We start from the raw sequence: 17,694 nt of genomic DNA, 5'->3' as shown, positions 1-17,694 counted from the left end.
TTCGTGTGTTGTCTCGTTCACCTCTTTCTTTGAATGCATTCACGAACATCAATCATGACATTCCCGCGACCTGCCAACGCTGTGCCGTACCGGCCAGACAGCGCCCCCAATTCTCCAAGCCTCCTATCGATTCTAGCACTACCAGCTTCCAAAACCATGTTCGCACTAGGAAAGAAGCGTCATCACTCTCAGGGCCATATACCAGATGGACGGGGTTCTCCACTTGTTAGGTATGGCTACTCTTGTATTTCTGGACTGGAAAGTAACGAAAGGTGTTGGCTTTCAAACAGGTATAAACCCTCTGATCCCGCCTTCTCTCCAATACCCTCCAGTCTAATGTCGTCGGCATGTGATGAAGATTTCAATTTTTCATTTATGAGTTACGATTCGGAGGTTGGCACATCGCGCAGTAAACCGCCACCACCGGCACCATCAGCATCTAGTTCCTACTATCTTAGCCCGCTTCGGAAGGCAATGAAGATGAGCGGCGTATTGGAACAACCTCTCTCCGAAGTAGAATCGGACGATGATGTCGCTTATTCTGTACTCGACTTCACCAGACGAGATGTCCGCCCTCTTAGTACGGACTCCTCGCCATCGCAATCCAGCGAAATGTCAGGATTGACGAAGCTTCTCAACGCACCTGCACCTCCTATAACAAATCCGTATTCGGAAAATGTGCGCTTGACAATGTTGAAATCCAGTCAGGGGGATGATCGGCTGAAGATAACGGTTTTTTTCCCTCATGCAGAGTCCCCTGCGGGGAAATCGATGGTGTTGGACCTACATGAGGAGGCGAGCATAGAGGAGCTGATCGGGATGGGTTTATGGACATATTGGGAGAATGGATGGATTCCCCAACTTTCTATAAATCATACAGACTCGTACACGCCCAAGCACTCCCGGAAGAGCGTCGCGTCTGGTTGGAAGGTATTTCCTGTGAGATACGGATTTGTTGACCAAGGACACGGAGGTTCGTGATTCTCTGGCTCTTCTCGAGGCTAGTCATCTGACTGTTTCAAGAACAGCTTATGGCTCCTCGGACAAGGTTCGGCTACTAGATGGTGTTGTAGAGTTTGCTGTGATGAAAGCCAGTGAAGGTATGGTTATGACTAGACTTCTAAGTTTTTCTGACGGATTGTGAACATCAAAACCAAGATGACTACCGGAGGGTCAAGTCGCCACTGGGTCACCGGAAATCCTATTCTATGCCCTCCCATAGGATGAGCCTATTGCTGGTGCGCTCGCGAAAAAGAGACAACCCCTTAAGCTCCTTAAAGTCCGTTCTCATCAGAACTGAGTCGGGGGGCTCGCCTGACGTCGTTGAAGCTCCTGTGTAAGTTCGTTTCCGTCCTAGTTTAAGTGAAATCAGGAACTGATACGGGAAAAAAAGGTACTCGGAGATGCGAGACATCACACGGAAAGCGTGCAAGCTGTTTCAGCTACAGTATACAGATGATATGGTTTTGACGGCGGTCGATGTGCAAAAGATGTTACGTGAAGTCCCTCCTGCATGCCGTCTCTCGACCTTCCCGGACGACGTCGAGTTTACCCTCGTAAGCAGGAAGGAGTTACCGAGTCTCCATCGTGTGGCGGTATGAACGGCCAATCGGGGACATTTCTACGTATTATGTCTAGGGGTTCACGAACAGGGTCATCAGAGATTTGGAGCCCGCGGATACCTTGAATGAAGAGCAACCATGTAAGTAAAAGAGGCCCATGTCTAAAGTATAATTACAATTATTATTTTAGTATGCTAAGTTACCACCTTACAACCCATCGAATGTACTTACATTAGCCGTTGGCAACTCAGTACTGTATTATACAGTCGAGTAATTCGTAACATCTTCATGGGACTGAATAACAACTGGCCACCGTTCCTACTCGACCGCCATCTACAAGCCAGACTGCGCCATTTACATATGCTCCCGCGCGACTAGCTAAAAATAGGATTGTACCGGCTATCTCCTGATTCATTTATGAATGCCGATAATGCTTACTTCGAAACGGGTACTTACCTCTTCTGTGCCTGCACGCTTTAAAGGGACTGAGGCGGCAAGAGCATAAGGGTCGAGTTTGACGTTCGCAGCTTGCGCCATGGTCATTTCTACGGTATGAAGAACGATGAGTCAGGAGGAGGACACGGAAAGAACGATCACGTCGCACCACTCGGCCATACCCCAGGGGCTAAAACATTGCTCCGTATACCCCAGGGAGCCAGTAAATTAGCCATACATTTCCCTAAATGTGTGCATGCTATCTTGGAGAGCGTATATGACATGGATAGGATCTTGGGGTCAACACGGAAGGATCCCGAAGATGACACCGACAGCACTTGTGATGAGTGAAGTGGAGGTGGAGGACCTCCGTCAATTGGATTAAATTCCTGCGGCTGTTTCCTTATATTCCCTTGGTGTAGGAGATCGAGGAATGCGACAGTCGTATAGTAAACTCCCGTGACATTGGTAGCAAAAGTGTCTGCAAAGTCTTCAGGAGAACCTGAATCCCAAAGCGATGTTTGGAAAGCACGTATTGATGGCGGTTTCTGCGAACATGAAGGGGAAGGCGGTGGAGAAGGTATGCTTTCGAGTGAAGGAGACTCTTGGAAAGGCCTTGGGAGGGGATGAGGATATAGATTCCTGGCTGTCGCAGCATTATTAATGAGAAGATCGATATATCCGTGTCGATCCTTTATGGTCTGAACTACTTGTAGTAACGAGTCACGATCCGTGATGTCGCCCTGTATTGGGATGATGTTGTCAAACCGCTGAGACCAATAACTTCAGTAATCTTCGCCACAAGTACATAGGAGAGGTACATAGGAGAGGGGGAAACGCACACTTCTTTCTCGCCTTGCTTTCTGGAGGGTGTCGAATCTCCTACCAATGATATAAACAGTGGCACCGTTATTCTCCAGTGCAGTGGCCATCATAAGCCCAATCCCTAGGTCGTGTAAGCAATGAGAAACGTGTTTTAGGTGTGTTAACTTGGGTAGGTTTGAACTTACCAGTACCTCCACCCGTAATCACGGCGACGAGCCCCTCCACCGTGAACAACCTCGATGGCTCAAAATAATTGGGAACGGTACCATTCGCCGCCAAATTGCTCGAAGAAGTGGAATCAGGAGAAATGAAATCCATAGACAGGTTGAGCGCGGCACATTGAATACCATTTTAAAGCATTGAAAAGCCGAGACCCCGCGTAAGGAACAGGGTTATTTTGAAACCTTTTATGAAACTTTTTACTTAAAGTTCTTGTTGAAGTGGTCACATTAGTCAGGCCTTCAGGGCCCGAACGGAGAATCATATGCTTACCGGTTCGAGGTGATTCAGTACATTGTCTGCAGTGTTGAAACCTTCACGTTCCGTCGGCGTAGCCTCCGTCCGATCTCCATCGACACTGTCCTTCGACACTGTAGAGCAATTAAGGTTCAGAAGAGAAGGATAAGGATAACCCCGCCATGAGAGAGTCCTTGAGAATTCGGTACCAGGTAAGCGGTAGAATCGGGCCAAGTTTGGACTGACTCCGATTTTAGACTCGGCTGAAACTTCCTTTCGAACAACAACATTAATGCGACATACCCAACGGCCTCAAAACAAGCCTGGTGGGGGTATCATGTTCTGAAGAATGTTCAGAATCAGAAATGCTATGGTGCCAAGAAAAAATTGCGACGAGCACCTGAATCGCGAACCTATGGATTGATGGGTACTCCGGAAGAAAAGAAAGGAATGATTGTAAACGACATAGCTTCTCTGTCGATCCATCAGTACACGCGACTGTCGCCGAAGACGCCGAGGTCATTTGTGGCGTGGTCGTCCTGTGGAGCGGGGGCACTGTGCCTCCCAATCAATATACGCACTATGGAGGTAGTCGGACCGTTTTGCTCCAGAATCGACGCAGCGCCATCAACAGAAATTCAATCTATTCTTGGCGAGTTTAAGCCCTATCACTCGATTGATCTCAGAAAGTAGGGGCTACTGAAGAATGTGAATAAGTCGCTTCCAGTCTCGATTTCACGTATTCCCCTGCTGTAACGACTTCGTATTTAGGAGGAAAGTCCTCAGAGACGCAGCTGGGTATTGGCTGCAACAAAGTTAATATCAGGAAATGCAAGAACAATTGTGAACAAAGTTGGGGAGTACCTCTAGCATGACATCGTAGTTCGTCCCAAAAAACAAGGGTATGGAGTATCGTTCCTTCCCTGATTTATTGATCACACGGTGGAGAGTGGACTTGAAGACATCATCTACAGAAACCCGGTATAATCGCGACTTCGATGAGTGATACCGAATAGAATACGGATCTGGAGAAATATACTTGTCCAACGCGCAAACTGATCGCCAAGATTCACAACAACAGTGGCTGGAATCGGTACAGCGTCGACCCAGTTCCCCTTGTTGTTCTTTACTTGGAGGCCACCGATTTCATCTTGCCAGAGAATCGTAAAACACTGGATACCAAGAGGCCCGGGTGTTCGAAAGCGTGTCCCAGTTCGGTAAAGTTGACGCGAAGAGGGGAAGATTAGCTGGACGTCCAGAATGCCCGAATGACTATTCACTGACTTCGTAACTATCGACGAGAGAAGAGGAGTGAGTCGAAATAGTCAAGAATAAGAATATATGACAAACCAAACTCACTCTGTGTGAGCCCCTATGCCAATAGGCTGCCCATCCATGTCACATTCGGCAGGCTCTTGAGAAGGGTAATGCAGTAGGCGCATAATCGCGGCAGGTTTCGTCGTCTACGAGTAGACTGTACGTTGTGTTATCACCGAACAAGATATCCGTAATACTCACTTTATCGTCAAAGAAGTTTTCTGGAAGATCGAGTGCAAAGGCAAAAAGAGGGAATAGTGATCGGCCTAGTTGGATTGTTGCATGACTGAGCACAAACATGAGTAACCGGCAGCCGACAATTGGATTCGCATAAATCGAGTGCATGGACAATCGTGGTTGCACAAGCAAAAGTAAAAAACATATCGGGGGTTTGACTCACTAATAAGCCAAAACAATTTCCCTGAATCCAGGGAGCTCTGGCCAAACATTTGAGCCTGACATCGCCCCGTCATCACGAGATGTGTCTTTCTGTACACCATTTGGGTCGATTTCTTCCCAGCCCAAATCGAAGCCTTCGTGAAGGTCACCCTTTCCCTTTCCGTTTGGGTCTGTCTTTTCCCCAAGCAGTGCAGTATACTCTTTAAAATTCGGGGTTTTACGGATATCAAGCTGAGAAAATGAAACGACGAGTTTATTGGACCTTCGACATGGAGAGCGACGAGACGCACATCCATCTTAGAAGCCTCTGGGAGAGCGAAGAATGTCTTGCCAATTTCAACAGCAGCGGTAATAACATCTTCAGGGATCTTGTGATTTTTGACTACAATGTTGGCTCGTGAGATTCATATTACGCCGCTGTTACCTTGAATTACGAACTGTAAAAGAATCCAACTGTAAAGTTACTTCAGTAACACATGAGGGAGTTAGGTATGTGATGCCCACCGTTTATGCAAGCATCGCGAATTTGATCCACCAAAGCTCGACGTTTCAGTGAATCCGTAGTGTCCACATCGGAGAAATCACTAAATCGAGGCGTTGTGTAAGAAAAACGGTGGCGATAACAAGCATTCGATGAAAGCTGACATGACTGGTATATCTTCGAACGTACTATCTGACCTGTGCTGCGCAAACAACAAACAGCGATCGCTGGCGTTGTCCATGGTACCAGGGACCGAGTAGGAGAGCGAAGAACTAACTTGAAGGACAAGTCAGATGACCTCGTGCGTCGCGTCTGAGTCCCCAACTTTATGAACAATTCTGGGGCTGCCGTCGCTCGTCGTCTGTCCCTCTACATGTCTGGTAAAGTCTTATCACCAAGTCAGAAAACGGGATACGAAGAGCAACAATATCAATAAGAAGTGTGGCGCTTGTTCATTGCTAAAATCATGCTTCAAGCCATTCTGATACCCGAAAATCGAAACTTGGATGTGGGATCAAGGTAGGATTTCATCAAGCGACTTTGGGACCTGGGACCCCAGGCATACTTGAACCGTATACAGATTCAGGATTTTTATAAGCACGATAGTCGTGGCAGGGAGTTGAGGTGGAATTCGGGATTCGGGGAAATCGGTCTTTCTCGATCACGTGATTTTTATATTCAAATTTCAACCTGCCACGCCAATTTCAATTTTCGCGCTTGTTCATCCCAAGGCCATACAGGCTGTGGTTTCTTCCACCGTCCAGCGAGGACATCTTTCTCTCCTTATAAACTCCTTCACGAACTCACGAAATGGCGACGATTGGCTCCGTAACTCGACAAATTGCTGCTCTAGAACTCAACAAGAAACCCACGTCTTCTGCGGGACCCCCACTTCATACGAAACAACCAAGTCAAACGAACGTAGCGAAATTGCTCTCGAAATATGCGGCACCTTTACCTCCTTTATCAACCCAGAATACCCTCGCGAAACCTCAGAAGTCGACGCAGAAGATGCGAGCCCCCACAACTGGCAGTAGCAACAGCAACAGAAAAGCAGCGACTTCCTCCTCCTCTCCAGCACCCGAGGCTACGCAGCCTGGAATTGACATTGGGAACTATGATGGTGGACTTGAAATTGATAACGAGAAACGTGGGGAGAAGGTCTCTGGAGAGGCTGCTACTGAGCTTGCGCTGGACTCTAGCAGTGCAAGGTGCAACCACAACGTCTGCGATCTGGTATGACTGAATAACTATTCCTCTCTTCCCAGGCAATACCCTACCCGTGTATGGACGTTACATGACTTTGACATGGGCCGTCCTTTGGGAAAGGGTAAATTCGGTCGGGTCTACATGGTACGAACGAAAGCGGAACCCAGATACATCCTTGCTTTGAAGACGCTCTATAAATCCGAGATCGTTGCCGGAAGAGTTGAAAAACAGATCCGAAGGGAAATTGAAATTCAACAGAACCTACGGCATCCTAACGTACTCCGTCTATATGGTTACTTCCACGACGAGAAGCGTATCTTCCTCATGTTAGAGTTTGCCGGGAAGGGTGAACTTTATAGGCAACTTGCCAAGTACGGCTGCTTCTCTGAAAAGAGGAGTGCGAGGTACATCGACCAAATGGCAGACGCGTTGATGTATCTGCATTCAAAGCATGTTATACACAGGGATATCAAACCGGAGAACCTGTTGTTGGGTTTGAATGGAGAGTTGAAAATTGCTGACTTTGGATGGAGTGTACATGCTCCCGGAAACCGAAGACGGACGATGTGCGGTACTCTTGACTATCTCCCTCCTGAGATGGTCGAGGGCAAAGAGCACGGTGAAAAAGTGGACTTGTGGGCATTGGGAGTCCTCACCTACGAGTTTGTAGTAGGCAATCCACCTTTTGAGGTACGGGGCCACGGTGGAGTTGACAGTGAGTGCTCGACTGGTAACTATCCTACATTCACTGATCAGGCTTCCAGGGACCTACACCCGAATAGTCAAGGTTGACCTGAGGTTTCCGGCCGCATTGTCCCCAGATGTCAAGGATGTGATTGCCCGCGTAAGTGAAGGACTTCTTTTTACGTCGACGACGGTGCTGACGAACATTAAACAGCTTCTTCGTCATGAACCTCAAGATCGCCTCCCTCTCTCAAAGGTTCTGCAACATCCCTGGATAGTCAAATACAGACCCAAGGATTGCCTTCGAGGTCGTCAAGTATACGAGTGAACTGATGAGAGGTATCTTTTTGCTGATCTGTTGCGGAGGTTATGCTTGTTCTGCGTTTCTTGCGACCCCCCCTTGTGTAGCCATTGCGCAGTTATATATATGTGAAGGGGCATAAATAACCGTTTTTATCCAGTGCTACCACCTTGTCTATATTATACATGCAATTTTAAACTTCTACGACTGTTCCCTCTTCCGACCTTATATACTTGTTTGAGGAAAGCAAAATCGCAACGACAGCTAGAGAAAATATTGGAGCTTTCAGAAAGACCTACCCGACTCACTGCCATGTGCGAGGCCGTCACGCATGTACTCCTCAAACAAGGCTTTGTAGTCTCGGTGCCATCGACTCAACGCTGGGCGGCCCTCTACAATATCCCCAGCAGTCCACATAATCCTAAGCTCGTCCATTTCCCTTCTCGTCTCGTTATCCGGCACAAGCACGTAAAAGTCCCCAGCACGAACTTTATCCAACATGTAAAGCACCGTCTCTTGCGGCGTCCATGCCCCTTCGGGCTTGTCGCCCAGAGAATTCGCACCAGTCAATCCAGTGTGTGTCCATCCGGGGCTGCAGGGGTAATGAGTGAGTTTCATAACGAGACTTATCTCCGCAAGAGAGAAGACACACATGAATAAATGGGCGGTGACGTTGCTATCGGGTCTCTCCCGGAGTTCGTAGGCCAGGTTTTCGGTGAGGGATTTCACCGCTGCCTTGGAAGCGTTGTATGCCGCGTTACCCCTAACCACATCGACCAGGGTGGAATGTCATGTCATATATGAAAGGAACGTGGTCGGTCCGGCAGTTCCGTTTGACGAATAGCGAAATGCCGCAGGAGAAATAACGGCAAGATACAAATAATTGGGTTGAAATGAGGTGCTGTGAATGAGTGCTCGCGTCAACGGGGTAAAGGGGTGACATACGGGGGATTAGTGATTCCCTGCTTTGAGCCAGTATTGATGACAACTGCAACATTCTCTTGATGGATCATAGGCTACGCGGAGAAGGGAAAGCTTTTGTCAGTTAAAGGTTTCTCATTGAACAAACTGGTAGAAGGTTATTGGCTGGCACACGACCCATAATGCCATAATTAGAGGCTTCGACGAAAGCCGGGAAGTATTTCCCAAGTTGCCAAAAAAAAGAATGAGACGTACCGGGACGAACGTTTGCTGCACATTCACAATCCTGATGAAACATAGATAGAACCAGAAGGTAAAAATGGAAAAGCGATGTTTAGCAACCTATGCGTGGCAGAATAACGTTGCGTACCCAAATACGTTGACATCAAATACCTTCTTCCAGTTGTCTAGCCCATCCCAAGAGGTTCCCTTGGGGCCTATACCGGCATTGTTCATGAGAACAGCGACCTGGGCAGAGATGAGTATCGCAGCAGGGGAGAAAGGGTAGTGAGAGGCAGGCGTTTCGGTTTGCCAGGAGAGCACGGGGAATTGAGACGAGGTTATCGGAGCGACGAAACACGATAAGGGACAAGAGAAAGGGAAATTGATGGGAACTGGGAATCGAATAGAAGATAAGGGAGAAAGGCAGATAACCAATTCAAATGGAGACAAAAAAGGGAAGCGAAGAAAATCGAGGACGAGCCGCAATACGGAGAGGTCGAAAATGATACACCAGCGGGTGTGGACCAGAACTGTAAATTCATGATCCTCACCTCGCCCCAAGCCTCATAGACCTTGTCTTTGAGGCGTCTAACTTGGTCTAGCTGTGATACGTCTGTCGCAATAACCAGCACGTTTGCGTCTCCGACGATGGCAGCGACCTCTTTGCCCACTTTCTGAAGCTTCACATCATCGATGTCGGCTATGGCAATCTTCAGCTTGAGCCTGTAATCGAGAACATTAGGTACAGTTCGAGGCAATTATATGGGTTTCGCAAAACGCACTTGGCCAATTCTAGAGCTGCCGCTCGACCGATACCGCTGGATGCGCCTGTAATGACTGCTACCCGCCCCTCAAGGAAGACAGGGTGTACTTCATCGGCAATTCCAGCATTGCCCGGTTTATAAGAAGGAGTTGCGGCATAAGTAGGCCTTAGAGGTGACCCGTTGCGGCTAGCATGGTTTGAAGCTGATCTGTCGATGATCATGGTGGTGAAGAGAGAAACACAAGGAGGGTTTGAATTTCGCCAACAGTCTGGGTACCTAGTTTAAATACTGAGCTTTTTTTGGTCTGACGTACATAATTTGTCGTTAAGGGCACGCCTTACTTATGTTCAAAAATAGAAATGCTAAGTGTCGATGCCGAAAACACTGACCATCCGGCAGGTCCTCAGGCATTTCTTGGAAGTACAGAGAAAAGCTGCATACTCCACTGAATGATACCATGATGCACTCGCAACGGTACCTGCGTCCAAAATCAAGCGTACGAGACAGACCGATGCATATACTTGATTCGTTCCGATACGAGTTCTCCCGCGAAACTGTGCGAATGTAAATCGTAAACCACAATGACAGCTCCAAAATCGGCTGCCGCTTTCTATAGGAAGAAGAGCCTTGCAAGAGCTTTTTTGCGTAAAGATTACTGCATCCCGATCACGACACACCAGCACGAAAGTATGGCTCATCAGAAGGTTCTTGTTTGACAGAGCGTTGTGTTTGGTTCGTAGAAAGATAGAGGGTTTCCAGAGTAACAGTGAACGGGTAACTTACTTTGACCTGTGAAACAAACGGCAGCAGGCTTGTGGGCATGAGCCTCTTTCTGAACAGAATATCTACGGACTCGGGGTCTACAGGAAGACGAGATGGTGAAGGAGAAGAGACTGCCACGAGAAAACACTTCCCAGAGTTTCGGGGAACATTCCCATTCATATGGGCAACGCGTAACAGATTTCGAGTAGATATAAAGCTCTGAGGCTTGAGCCAGTTCCCACATTTCGAAAGCTAAAACCGCAACGAGATCTTTTCTAATCGAAAAATCAAGAATAAAAGCTCCAGGTTGATTGTTGAAGGACAGATTGTACGAGAGAGGAAGATGGAAATAACAGAGGAAAATATCGCACGGCTTTGGTGAGCGGTGACGTTGAGTTGGCGAGTCATTCCCCGATACCAACACCTCCAACGACTTCGCTTCCATCTTATTTTCAATCGTTCTAGGGATACTCATTCATCTCATACAAGATGGTCAGAGGCGCAGGTATGGCTTCACATTTAACGATCCCTCAGCGATCGGTATCTAACGGCAGTTTCAACGCGAACAGGGAAGTTCAAGCAGAAGCGTGGTGGTGGTCGCAGTTTCAGGTACGGGTCCGACAGATCTCCTTTGGATGGTGGATTATTGAACGATTGATTTTACGATGTAGCAAACATATGGTTCTAGATGAAAATGGGACTGCCGTATCGGACGATAAATGGTGAGGGCTGTCTGTCAAAATGTCCAACCTATAACTGACTCGGTGATCTCTCAGGAGCCGTCGTGACAAGGGTGAAGATGAGGATGATGATGATGATGATGATGATGATGAGGAGGAGGAGGAGGAGGAAGAGGAAGAGGAAGAGGAAGGGGGAGAAGAGGATAAACCCGAAATGTCTCGCACTGAACGACGAGAGCTCAAGAAGAAACAAGCTGCTGATAAGCTGAAGGCTGCTGGGGGCGGTGATGATGAAGAGGACGAGGACTTGATCAATCCAAACCACGTCAAGAAGAAGATGAACCTGTCCGATCTGAGTGCTCCTAGGGAAATGACTAGAAGAGAAAGGGAGGAGAAGGAGAAGCAGGAGGCGAAAGGTCGCTACTGGAAGGTGTGTGATGTACATCCTGCACGATGGGTCAGAAATTGATCCTCTCACCGTCAAGCTTCACGTACAGGGCAAGACCGACGAAGCCAAAACTGACCTGGCACGTCTAGCAAAGGTTCGGGCGGAGCGAGCTGCTGCGCAAGCGAAGCGCAAAGCGGAAGCTGAAGGTGCGCTCATCCGTAGGATGTTCGCTAATACAACGTTCGCTGATGCCATGACTTTACGAATACAGCCAAAGCGGCCGAGGTAGATGCTAAGACTGCCCAACAGAAGGCCAGGAAGAATAAATAGAGCTTGGCTCTCTGAAGAGTTGTAATGTGAAAGCTATCATTGATCTGTGTCGTTGTATTGACTGCCATATGCCATTGAGCGATTAGTTCTCGTATATTTCCCTGACGACTTCAAATGCCCCAGGACGAGCCAGACTCTGTCACGATCAACTACGAATAAGTGTGCTGGTACTATTTTTCATTTTGCGCTATGGTAATTGCGAACAGATTGAGTAGGAATTCTTCTGATAACTTTCGCTTCTTTAGAAACTTCCATAGTCCAAGGTTCTGGTCCATTGTCCCAGTGGAATTCTGAAAACGAATAATCATAAATGATCTACCAGACTACCACCGACAGTGAGTGAGTGAGAACGCGTTTTCGATACGGAATAGCACGAGCTACATTGAAACGTCATCAATTGCGACAAGTTTGCAAATGGGAGTTCTCGTACCTTCATGAGTTTTTCAGGAAAACTGAAAATCACTCGGAAACGTGTCACAATTTGGTTTGCGTGTTTCTCAAGGAAGCAGGCATTAGTTATTGACTGAGCACTCATTCCGTAAAAAAACTCTTACCAACAGTACCCCCGATCGCTTCATCCTCAAAGTTGCGTTCTCCACTTGTTCCTCGAGCGTTAAACTCTGGTCTTCGGATTTCTGAATCAGTGGCGCAAAGTCCACCAGACAAAATATGCCCGCTTCTGTTGTTGAGAACCTGTGGAATTATGCAGTTTTCAGATGCAAGAGATTGAAGCAGAATAGACGAACGATAATCCATGGAAATTACACCAGTCCGCCAATAGTTCGAACGCCTTCCCCAATTTGATTCTGTTTTCTTCTAAAAACCTCTCGCAGAAATCGACGTCATTCAAGATTGACGTGAATATGGCATCTGCTGCACTTGAGACCGGGATTGGCATCAAGGCAGCGCGTACGCAGGCCACAACCGAAGGGTTGTTCTGAGAAACCAGACCTGCTGCTTTGATACCAGATGCACCAAAGTCCTTGCCCGGCCCAGCAAGGACATGGATTCTTGAGGGGTTACATTGGAGTTCTATCGGATCGTAGCTGAGAATTGAAACAAACTCCGTCGGATGTGGTGAGAAACGGCTCGAAAAGACTTCGTTCGCGAAGAGTTCATCAACTATGAGATGCAAGTTGAGCTTTCATTTAATTGTTAAAGGGGAACTTCTGCTTGATTAACATGCACAACTGACCTCCTCTGCTATGGCAGCATAACCTTTGATAGTCTCCACGGGATATGCTCTCCCAATCGGATTGTGTGGATTACACAGTATCAGTACGGTGCACCTCTGGTTACGGTTTTCTCGTTCTTCGGCAGTCTTTCGAATGAGAGGAATCACGGATGGCGAGAGGGGGTCATCGTCCGGAGGTACGTGAACTGCAACTGTAACGGCCTGTGCAGGATACACAGTATCTCGGGTGTAATGTGCTGAAAGAAAACAGGTGAGCTGAGATCTTCATTGATCGTGCTAAGGAACTCACCGTAGAAAGGCTGATGAAAGATAGAACATCATACGCCGAACTGTTCATTATCAAATCATCCGGGGTTATGATACGAATACCCACCGTGGTCACCAGAATGCCATCTCCGGGTTCGGACAAAATCCACAGCAGTTGAGCCAATAGCGACCCAGCTCCTGGACCAACAGCAGTCACTTCTGGAGTGATCGGTATCCGTGGCTTCAAGGTTCTATTCAGGAATCGAGGGAGTGCCTCGGTGAGCGTAGGTTGAAAGCCGTTCTCTAGTCCAAACCCTAACGAGAGGAGTCAAGTATGGAATGGTTTGAGCAGGAAAAAAACCTACGATATTTCAAATGATCTTCAGAAAGTCGAAAGTGGTCGTGGATGTGCTGGAATCATGATCAACTAACCATATCCATATCGGCCCACGATGTGATCGATACCTTCAGCAGATCATCCGTCATCAACAAATTCTCCGCAGTGTCCACCCTAATCGCACCCTCCGGGTTCCGGTCTTCGTCGTAAAATTCCCCTTTCCAAGGAGTAGGGGAGGCGTAGGCATCGCCAATGTCGGATGTTCGTTGTTGACCACGGCTTGATAACCTCACTTCTTTAAGGGTACCCATATTTGTCATGACAAGTCTAGGATGCAGAAGGTGAATACAGTGAAAAAAACTGCCATTGCATGCATGTCTGCGCACCACAGCATGCACAGCTCAATGGAGGGGATCAGGGATCTAGTTATCCGCCGTGGGAATAGGCAGCGACGAATTTGGGCGTGATAAAACTCTATTGGATAACTCGTACTGTGAACATTATATAGAAGGAGAATGCATAAGTCCATCATTATACGCACGCACAGATTAGGTTCACCTCATCACCTCGACTCTCTCCTATGCAAAAGATCTAAGCCAGACACATCAACACCACGAAAATCTCTGTTCTTCACGCGTCTACTTTCAAACTCTTTCTTGACGAGATAAAGATGAAGGAGGTGGATCACATCTTTTGCAACCACAAAAATGCCAAAACCAATAGTGTTTCGCCACCTGAAACCGACGAAAGTCAGAATCCCTAGCAATATGAGACAAGAAGTAGGCTAGAACTCACCAAACCGGGTCAAACTCAGCCCATGCTCGCCCACCTCCCCAAAGTGCTCTCAGTACCAGCCTCCATGTCACTTCCCCTTCCCTCTCCTGGCCGAAAATATTTTTACCAGCAGAAAAGCCAATCGAAGCAGGAGAACGCATGGTCAAAGATGAAAACGGCCACCTCCCGGGCCGTCGTATAGCCAAGAACCTCCTCAACAGCTCGGAATACTTCGATAGGCGAAGTAAAAGATTACCCATACGCTTGGAAATGAATGGTATGAGAAGTGCTCCGCCAATTCTTCGACCAAGTGGCGAGGCGTAAATCCTGATAGATGCTTCACCTCCGTTCCCCGGATTCTCGTTATCGTCTTCTGCACCTCTCAGATCTCCTCCACCTGGTTCACCATCGTTCCCTTGTGCGTGCCTAAACCGTATCACCAACAGCCGATCGTCGTCATCCCCTTCTATTGCCGCATTCAGTCCTCGTTGTGGTGAGGTCTGCAAAACCCAACGCGTGACTCGTTCTAGACACTTTCTATACAGATATCTCGTCAAGGGTAAGGCAATGAATCCCACTGTGAATGGAGACGGAGGCCAGGGAAGGAGGTCGTTATTACTGTTCTGTCCGTGGCGTATTTGAAAGTCGGGCCAATCAAGGAGGGAAGAGATTGCGGGGAAGATATTGTATGTCGAGTTGAACCTGTAGGATATCAATCCTAAGGGTATCAGAGGGAGATTTATGAGTGCGGTCCATGGCCATTTGCTTGGATCGGACGTGAGAAGAGCTTCGAATAGTCTAAGGTAACGACAAGGATTAGTCTTAAGATCTTGGACCCGAGAATAAGGAGCATACGAACTCGTTACCGAAGAACTCCTTGACAGCGTACGCTCCATATTGAGTCAAAGCAAAATGGGTTCCTGTTCATGGTCAGTCCGTTGAGAAGCCCTTACTTCTCACATCTTACCTACTACAACTCCAGCCACCAAACCTACTGGAACGGCCGTAAGGAGCCATTTCCCAATCGTGCCCAACGATACATTCCACTTGATCAACGCTTCGTTCATCAGTCTCATCCCAAACGGTAGGTCGCTCTCTAGCTGATATCTTGCACCACATTGCGGACATTTCAAAGCGTTTTCAACGGCTGTGGTCGTAGACTTGGTTTGTGCTGTTTTGATCCATTCCAGGAGGCATTCTTCATGTGCGATTAGCGTGCACTGACATGGATGCGTCCAATTGCGAGGAGGGTCTTCTGGTTTGTCGTACGTTTCTTCTTCGCGGCAGATAAAGCAGAGTTTGACTCGAAGGTCATCGATTGTCGGAACGTAGTCGCTCATCATGTAGCGGAATGAGGTATGGCCGTGGTGGTGGTCGCGGACGAAGTCATTTCGCTCAGTCACAAGTATTACTGTACGATACAAGGGTCTGGTAGAGTGTACACTTGCCGACGTCTAGAGCACATACATACGTGAAATAAGAGTAATGTTACTTAAATATAATAAATAAATAAAGTGTTGATCGATATAGGAAAAAAAATCCGCAATTTCAGTTCAGTTCTTCATCCAGCAGGTTATCAAGTGGCCACATTGCCCTTGGTTGGCTCACATATGTGCTTAGAACGCGAAGAGTCAGAAACTAGACACCATTGTGAAGGGAATGGACCCTTACATTCAGTTTCCTTGCATGGTCCGCATTATGTGTTTGAGTCCGGCAATTCCACCCATACCAGCAGTCATCCTTGGGCACGTCGTCCCCGGCTGGTGTCAATATGAGCAGAAAAGTCTAGATCCAAACGGATAATGTACTTACCTTGTATCTTCTTGTCTAGTAGCCACAAGTGAAGATTCTCCTTCAAGAACTTGGTAAGGCAGTCTGTACAAAGCGAGTCGTCGGCCCGCCAGTCATCAAACTCCGGTTGCTTGTAATCGCTGTTGAGCAGTTCTTCCACGACCTGCTCGTATATACTCTCTGCATCAGGTATCTTCTTGACGAGTCCTCTGAAATATCGCGATTCCACCGCGTTGCGGGATAACTGACCCTTCAACAGAGTGACCAGTCCGGTCCCTGGTTCGAGATCCACCGTTTGTTGATAAAGGAACTTGTAAGCTATTTCCGTGAACGATGAGCATTGCGACACGAAGGAGAGACAAGATGTCACATACTCGTTCGACCCCACAAATCGAAACCTTTTACTTGCTCGCAACGAGAGCCTGCAGAGCCTCAGTTTCAGTCCTCATATCGAATGGAAAGTCGTTCCGCACACATACATGAATCGTCTTGGCCTTGGACCTCATCTAATATCGAGTCCCAATGCGAAGAATCATCAGACAAGGTTTTGGAGTTGCGTTCTGCGAATAATTTACGCAGAGGCCGCGAGAGAAAACCTGCAAGGAGAGGTTCCTCCTCGAACAAATCATCTGTAGGCAGATCTTCGCAACCAAGGACATCATATAATGGTTGCATTGAGCCTTCGTCATAACACTCATAAATGACAGCAGGTCCAACAGACAGGTAATCGCTTACTATAAAATTTAGGCAATGGTGAGGATGAGGTAAACCGTAAACGATCGAATCAGACATACTCACAATCTTCCGTTTCACCTGTCTCGCATTGCTGGGCCCATTCTATGATCTCAATCAAAAAGCGGGATACTGTATGAATTCGGTGCAGCTCTTCCGTCGACAGTTGACTCAAAAACTTCTTTCTTTCTATTCTCTGAGCCTTGGCTGTGGCGGGAATTTCTTCTTCTCCTAGGTCTAGATTTTGCGTGAGTGTGCCGGGAAATTTCTTGCAATACAACGATATTCTGTACATCGCCCGTTGAAACTTGAGAGATTCCACGCCTGTCAACTGGCTTTTATTGAACTTGCGGTTCTTATGTCTACGACAGACTAAGCATGAATCCCACTATTCCCGCCGTGAAATAAATGCACGTACCTCAGACTAAAGACATCCTCCAAGATTCGAAACATTCTTGCGTTGTCGACGAGCTGGGCAATTTCCTCGTTCGAGAAAGAATCCCTCTCGTCTGTCTCACTTGCGTCTTCATCTTCTGTCTCCGAGTCGACATGTCTAGGCTCACGACACCGAACAACTTGTAAAGCTTGAGGTAGCGCAGGGCCAACGAAGTTCTCCACCACAGCGCGTCGTATGAAACTTGACTGAGAGTTGTAGACGTTGTGAAATGATTTTGAGGTCAGTATGGCTGATTTTAACGTATCAAGATCTCCTAAGAACGTGAAGATACGACAAATGATATCGTCGTCAAGTGGGAGACCGCTGAGGTTCTTCATGTCGGTGTTGATTATAGGGTCAAAGGGAATGAAATTTTTACTGAGTCAGAAGTCAGAGTTGACAACTTGCATGGCTCGGAGAATCGGAGCTGAGCTTCAGCACGTGACC

At 47.5% G+C, this 17,694-nt stretch overlaps 9 protein-coding genes across 9 annotated transcripts; 3 read left to right on the top strand and 6 right to left on the bottom strand.

Annotated features, from left to right (window-relative positions):
• Nucleotides 1-54: 54 nt before the first annotated feature.
• Nucleotides 55-1,340, top strand: E1B28_012734 (uncharacterized protein; the record flags this gene model as incomplete). The annotated part of the gene is made up of 3 exons (XM_043157871.1): nucleotides 55-973; nucleotides 1,029-1,100; nucleotides 1,159-1,340. The coding sequence occupies 3 exons, from the start codon at nucleotides 55-57 to the stop codon at nucleotides 1,338-1,340; spliced, it is 1,173 nt and encodes a 390-aa protein (XP_043005239.1).
• Nucleotides 1,341-1,613: 273 nt separating this feature from the next.
• Nucleotides 1,614-3,725, bottom strand: E1B28_012733 (uncharacterized protein). The gene is made up of 8 exons (XM_043157870.1): nucleotides 3,679-3,725; nucleotides 3,315-3,620; nucleotides 3,008-3,253; nucleotides 2,840-2,943; nucleotides 2,167-2,767; nucleotides 2,019-2,107; nucleotides 1,794-1,968; nucleotides 1,614-1,723 (listed from the first exon to the last, which is right to left on the bottom strand). Exons 3-7 carry the CDS (start codon nucleotides 3,138-3,140, stop codon nucleotides 1,849-1,851), a joined length of 1,047 nt encoding a protein of 348 aa, XP_043005238.1. The 5' UTR covers nucleotides 3,141-3,253; nucleotides 3,315-3,620; nucleotides 3,679-3,725; the 3' UTR covers nucleotides 1,614-1,723; nucleotides 1,794-1,848.
• A 180-nt stretch (nucleotides 3,726-3,905) lies between these two features.
• Nucleotides 3,906-5,757, bottom strand: E1B28_012732 (uncharacterized protein). The gene is made up of 11 exons (XM_043157869.1): nucleotides 5,640-5,757; nucleotides 5,499-5,578; nucleotides 5,433-5,447; nucleotides 5,285-5,376; nucleotides 4,996-5,225; nucleotides 4,797-4,881; nucleotides 4,638-4,741; nucleotides 4,563-4,569; nucleotides 4,318-4,450; nucleotides 4,143-4,246; nucleotides 3,906-4,083 (listed from the first exon to the last, which is right to left on the bottom strand). The coding sequence occupies exons 1-11, from the start codon at nucleotides 5,714-5,716 to the stop codon at nucleotides 3,961-3,963; spliced, it is 1,050 nt and encodes a 349-aa protein (XP_043005237.1). The 5' UTR covers nucleotides 5,717-5,757; the 3' UTR covers nucleotides 3,906-3,960.
• Nucleotides 5,758-6,189: 432 nt separating this feature from the next.
• ARK1 (Serine/threonine-protein kinase ark1) lies at nucleotides 6,190-7,888 on the top strand. The gene is made up of 4 exons (XM_043157868.1): nucleotides 6,190-6,686; nucleotides 6,744-7,399; nucleotides 7,449-7,528; nucleotides 7,583-7,888. Exons 1-4 carry the CDS (start codon nucleotides 6,286-6,288, stop codon nucleotides 7,694-7,696), a joined length of 1,251 nt encoding a protein of 416 aa, XP_043005236.1. The 5' UTR covers nucleotides 6,190-6,285; the 3' UTR covers nucleotides 7,697-7,888.
• Nucleotides 7,863-9,797, bottom strand: E1B28_012730 (uncharacterized protein; the record flags this gene model as incomplete). The annotated part of the gene is made up of 8 exons (XM_043157867.1): nucleotides 7,863-7,933; nucleotides 7,978-8,261; nucleotides 8,322-8,432; nucleotides 8,615-8,685; nucleotides 8,846-8,876; nucleotides 8,961-9,058; nucleotides 9,364-9,535; nucleotides 9,595-9,797. 8 exons carry the CDS (start codon nucleotides 9,795-9,797, stop codon nucleotides 7,863-7,865), a joined length of 1,041 nt encoding a protein of 346 aa, XP_043005235.1.
• Nucleotides 9,798-10,718: 921 nt separating this feature from the next.
• On the top strand, nucleotides 10,719-12,060 carry E1B28_012729 (uncharacterized protein). The gene is made up of 6 exons (XM_043157866.1): nucleotides 10,719-10,843; nucleotides 10,908-10,947; nucleotides 11,010-11,060; nucleotides 11,115-11,448; nucleotides 11,504-11,612; nucleotides 11,678-12,060. The coding sequence occupies exons 1-6, from the start codon at nucleotides 10,828-10,830 to the stop codon at nucleotides 11,734-11,736; spliced, it is 609 nt and encodes a 202-aa protein (XP_043005234.1). The 5' UTR covers nucleotides 10,719-10,827; the 3' UTR covers nucleotides 11,737-12,060.
• E1B28_012728 (uncharacterized protein) lies at nucleotides 12,060-13,834 on the bottom strand (the record flags this gene model as incomplete). The annotated part of the gene is made up of 9 exons (XM_043157865.1): nucleotides 12,060-12,113; nucleotides 12,167-12,232; nucleotides 12,291-12,429; nucleotides 12,483-12,877; nucleotides 12,932-13,167; nucleotides 13,221-13,230; nucleotides 13,305-13,492; nucleotides 13,543-13,588; nucleotides 13,643-13,834. 9 exons carry the CDS (start codon nucleotides 13,832-13,834, stop codon nucleotides 12,060-12,062), a joined length of 1,326 nt encoding a protein of 441 aa, XP_043005233.1.
• Nucleotides 13,835-14,076: 242 nt separating this feature from the next.
• Nucleotides 14,077-15,631, bottom strand: E1B28_012727 (uncharacterized protein; the record flags this gene model as incomplete). Its single annotated transcript, XM_043157864.1, has 4 exons — nucleotides 14,077-14,248; nucleotides 14,310-15,086; nucleotides 15,148-15,208; nucleotides 15,256-15,631. 4 exons carry the CDS (start codon nucleotides 15,629-15,631, stop codon nucleotides 14,077-14,079), a joined length of 1,386 nt encoding a protein of 461 aa, XP_043005232.1.
• Nucleotides 15,632-15,662: 31 nt separating this feature from the next.
• On the bottom strand, nucleotides 15,663-17,602 carry E1B28_012726 (uncharacterized protein). The gene is made up of 7 exons (XM_043157863.1): nucleotides 17,230-17,602; nucleotides 16,878-17,173; nucleotides 16,559-16,813; nucleotides 16,454-16,501; nucleotides 16,101-16,397; nucleotides 15,960-16,048; nucleotides 15,663-15,903 (listed from the first exon to the last, which is right to left on the bottom strand). The coding sequence occupies exons 1-7, from the start codon at nucleotides 17,583-17,585 to the stop codon at nucleotides 15,865-15,867; spliced, it is 1,380 nt and encodes a 459-aa protein (XP_043005231.1). The 5' UTR covers nucleotides 17,586-17,602; the 3' UTR covers nucleotides 15,663-15,864.
• Nucleotides 17,603-17,694: the final 92 nt, after the last annotated feature.

Source organism: Marasmius oreades, chromosome 8, assembly GCF_018924745.1.
Source record: "Marasmius oreades isolate 03SP1 chromosome 8, whole genome shotgun sequence".
Taxonomy (NCBI): domain Eukaryota; kingdom Fungi; phylum Basidiomycota; class Agaricomycetes; order Agaricales; family Marasmiaceae; genus Marasmius; species Marasmius oreades.
The sequence above is the reverse complement of the archived record's forward strand: the minus strand, read 5'-3'. Positions and strand labels throughout refer to the sequence as shown.